The following is a 4194-nucleotide window of genomic DNA, read 5'->3' as shown; positions in this document are numbered from 1 at the left end:
GTAAATATGATTTAAATAGAGTATATGGGGCTATTGCAAGACTATTGGCTGATACCCACAACCTGATAGTTAGGACCCATTGCTGAAGACAATACTTCCTTATGTCATCAAGCACAGAGATATCAATCAACCCAACCTGAAGCTTCACCCCTACCAACTAGCATCCACGGTGGTAGAAGGTACTCTTCATGTCACCAGAGAAGAAAGATAATCAAGTTACCCAGCTACAAACCCTGTGACCTACAACTACATCCTGTCTGCAAGATGTACTTGGACAATAGTGGCACAAATGTTATGGTAGCAACCAACCACCTTTAAATTAGATTCAGGGCCCACTCCATGAAATGAAACTCATATATGATACTGCTAAAGTATATGAGCATTAACACAGAGACCCATAAAAATGTGCTGTAAATGAGAGACTTTGGAGTACTTAGTCCCAAATGGGATGTATTTATCAAACCTCTTCCCTCAAGGCTCAAGGAACTATGTGAAAAAGGAGATGGAAAAATTGTAATACCAACTCAGAAGTGGTAGATTACTCCAAGGAAATAGTGTTTTCCGGATATGACAATACTGATGTGCTTATGAGTTCTCAGAGAGTGTGGCAGCTTAAGACCTACATAGGTTCAACACAGATAGGATCCCAGCACTGAGAAGGAGAAGCAGAAATGGGCTCTCACCCCTAACTAAGAAGCCATTTGCAAGTGCTGCCCACTGGCAAAGGGAAAATAAGTTTTCTCTAATAGAGTATCACTAGGTATATCAGCCACACTCCAGGTCAAGCCCCATGCCCAGAAGTAGTTGGCCAACACAAAACAAACTCCATGGATTTTGTTTGTTTATTTGTGGGTTTTGTTTCATTTGGGCATTTTTTTGTCTTATTAGTTTCCTGTTTATTTGGTTTGATTTTGCTTTGTTTTATGATTTCCTGAGAGAAAATGAGAATATGAAGTTGGGTGGGTAGGGATATAGGGACTATCCAAGGGGAGTCCGAGGAAGGTAAAATAAAGAAAAAGTAAAAGTAAAATTCCTTCTATTAAATTTTCAAAGAATTGGTAAACTATATTAAAAAAAGAGAAAAAGAATAAGGAATCAAGTTCCACTTCTAGTTTATAGAATAGAGAAAAGTTTAACATTTAAGTATGTGCTACACATGGGGTACTATGTTGGTTCCTTTACAGAGTGTCTCTTGCCTCCCAGCAGCCCTAAAAAAATACTGACACTTCATCTTTACAACTGAACTGAAGTTGGTGAGACTTACCAGTTTTCTCTAGAGAATAGAACATGTGGAGGTGGAAAGTGTTCACTGCACTAAAGCCTCAGGCCTTCCTGTGGACAAGGCAACCCTACAGCTAAAGCTGTCAGTCACACACATGATCTCAGGCCCTTGAAGGTTAGGTACCTATATAAGTGAGTACATAGTAGGACCCAAAGGGCACATTTTATTTGCAAATACCAGTAAGTAGACATAGGGGTTTTGGTTGAGGCATCTTGATTTTAGATAATGGTTCAAATACATAACTATATTTGTCTAAAAATGAAGAGGTATTTGTTAAGTAGAATAAATTCAATAATGGCCATGAGTATAGCCTATTAAATAAGCATAGAGAATACAGTGTCAAACATCAGGACCTCTCTTGAAAGCAGGCAAGTTTAAGCTGTTGTCATGAAGCTCAAAGACAGAGAGCCACAATTAGCATTCTGAAGTCAAGATGCCTTTCAATGCAACAGCTAACTTCCCCACATAAAAAGCATTCCTTCATCACGTGTAATTTTGCTTTCCAAAAAGATTGCAAGTCTTCTCATTAAGTCATCAGCAGGAAGAGCAGTTACTCAGGCTTTTGATCAGCCACCTTGGCGCTTCCATTTCTAATATAGCTTATCACATACGTAATATAAAGATCTACTTCAAATTGAAGGAAAAATGAAAACATCTATTTGCTCTTCTTTATATCCATGTAGCTAGCCTGACTTACTTCATAACATTTGAAAAAGAGCAAAGTTTCTCATCCATCCTAGAAGCAGTGACAGTAGAAACATGTTTACGTCTTGTTTGAATAACGCCACAATTAGACCAGGCAAACTGCTGATGATAATTGGATCTATGGGACATCATCTCTGGGGCTTCAGCACTTGTAATATTGTACTGACAGATTTGCAACTTTAATTTGCTGCAGTATTTGGAAACTCTTCAAAAGCAACAAATATACTAAATTGCCTTCCAGATCGAGAGGCTGGTCCTTTGGAGAATGTTTCTGTAGCTCAGCCACAAGGACAACTGGAAACATTTGAAAGATGCAGACATTAAGTGTCCCCCAGTATGAGAACATCCTCCATCACTTTCTTAGGTTTGGAAAGGGAACTCTGGCTTGTTTTCCAACATTCAAAGTCTTCAATTAATTTCTTTTACATCTGCATAGATATGTACATTATTTTACCTATTGGTTCTCCAAATCATTGTGAGTATATCTCTAGGAGTGACATAAGAAACCGTTAACATGGGAAATAAAGATTTTCCTATAATAAGAATGTTTCTAAATGAAGAGAAGAAAATCAATCTCAGGAACTTAAAGGTAAATATGTATTTGTAGACCAACTACAAATGTAGTTTGGGGTGGAGGGAAGAAAAATATTATTTACTTTGTTCTTCTATCATGATGCTTACTTAATGAATTCTTATTTCATTCCACCTTGACAGGAGAAAGGCTGGCTGCAAAAGCATCAAGTTCACCATTTCTCTCTTGACTTCATAGCTAAATTATATTATTGACAGATTGTTTAAACATTTACTTCTACAATAATATTCTCATTTAGAGAAGCACTTAAATACGAAGCACACATTCATATTAAAGCAAACTGTCTGAAATTGTGAACGAGAACCTTTTGCTTTATATATATGATGTAATTCATTAGTACATGTTTACATGAACATACTATCATAAAATGGTCCAGGCAAATTGGACCTCTGTCACAGTATTTTTCTTCCTGGGATTTTCCCATTACCCCAAAGTTGAAGTCGTCATATTTGTCCTGTGTCTGCTGATGTACCTGACTACCTTGCTGGGAAATACTATTCTGATCTCCATCACCATCCTAGATTCTCACCTACACACTCCCATGTACTTTTTCCTCAGTAACCTCTCCTTTCTGGACATCTGGTATACCTCTTCTGCTCTCATTCCAATGTTGGCAAACTTTATTTTGGGGAAAAACACCATCTCATTCTCAGGATGTGCTTCTCAGATGTATTTCTCTCTTGCCATGGGCTCCACTGAATGTGTGCTCCTCTCCATGATGGCCTATGACAGGTATGTGGCAATCTGCAATCCCCTAAGATATCCTATCATTATAAACAGGAGAGTCTGTGTGCAGATTGCAGGCAGTTCCTGGCTGACAGGATGCCTCACTGCCTTGGTGGAAACTGGACCTGTACTTCAGCTGTCTCTCTGTGGCAACAGCATCATCAATCATTTTACCTGCGAAATTCTGGCCCTCTTGAAAATGGCTTGTGTAGACACATCCATGGTACAGTTAATCATGTTGGTCATCAGCATCGTTCTTCTCCCATTGCCAATGCTGCTTATTTGTGTCTCCTATGCATTCATCCTCTCCAACATTTTGAGGATCAGCTCAGTGGATGGACGAAGCAAAGCGTTTTCAACATGTGCAGCCCACTTGACTGTGGTGGTTCTGTTCTATGGGACAGCTCTCTCCATGTACCTGAAGCCCTCAGCTGTAAACTCACAGGAAATAGATAAATTTATGGCTTTGATATACGCTGGATTAACACCGATGCTGAATCCTATTATCTATAGTTTACGGAACAAAGAAGTAAAAATGGCTGTGAAAAAATTGCTGATTAGAAATCCCTTTAATGCTATCTTGACTTCTGTCCTCAAATAAATATTGGAAAAGGCATGCTCATCTAGATAAAACTTAAACTTTATTGAGAAACTAGCATAATAACACAAGCCAAAGTTCTGGAAAACCTAATTTTCATTAGGAACCTACCATTATGCTCTCTACCAGTGATATATTATATAGCAACCCTTTAATACAGTCCCTCATGTTATGGTGACCACCACCCATTAAGTTATTTTCGTTGCTACTTCATAACTACTATTTTGCTACTGTTATGAATCATATGAAAATATCTATATTTTCTGATGATCTTAGGTGACCCCTATAAAA

At 38.2% G+C, this 4194-nt stretch overlaps 1 protein-coding gene across 1 annotated transcript; it reads left to right on the top strand.

Moving 5' to 3' along the window:
• The first annotated feature begins 2946 nt into the window (after positions 1-2946).
• Positions 2947-3906, top strand: LOC130888165 (olfactory receptor 13F1). The gene has a single exon (XM_057791052.1). The coding sequence runs from the start codon at positions 2947-2949 to the stop codon at positions 3904-3906; it is 960 nt and encodes a 319-aa protein (XP_057647035.1).
• Positions 3907-4194: the final 288 nt, after the last annotated feature.

The sequence above is a fragment of the Chionomys nivalis genome, chromosome 16, assembly GCF_950005125.1.
Source record: "Chionomys nivalis chromosome 16, mChiNiv1.1, whole genome shotgun sequence".
Taxonomy (NCBI): domain Eukaryota; kingdom Metazoa; phylum Chordata; class Mammalia; order Rodentia; family Cricetidae; genus Chionomys; species Chionomys nivalis.
This window is presented reverse-complemented; position numbering and strand designations above follow the sequence as displayed.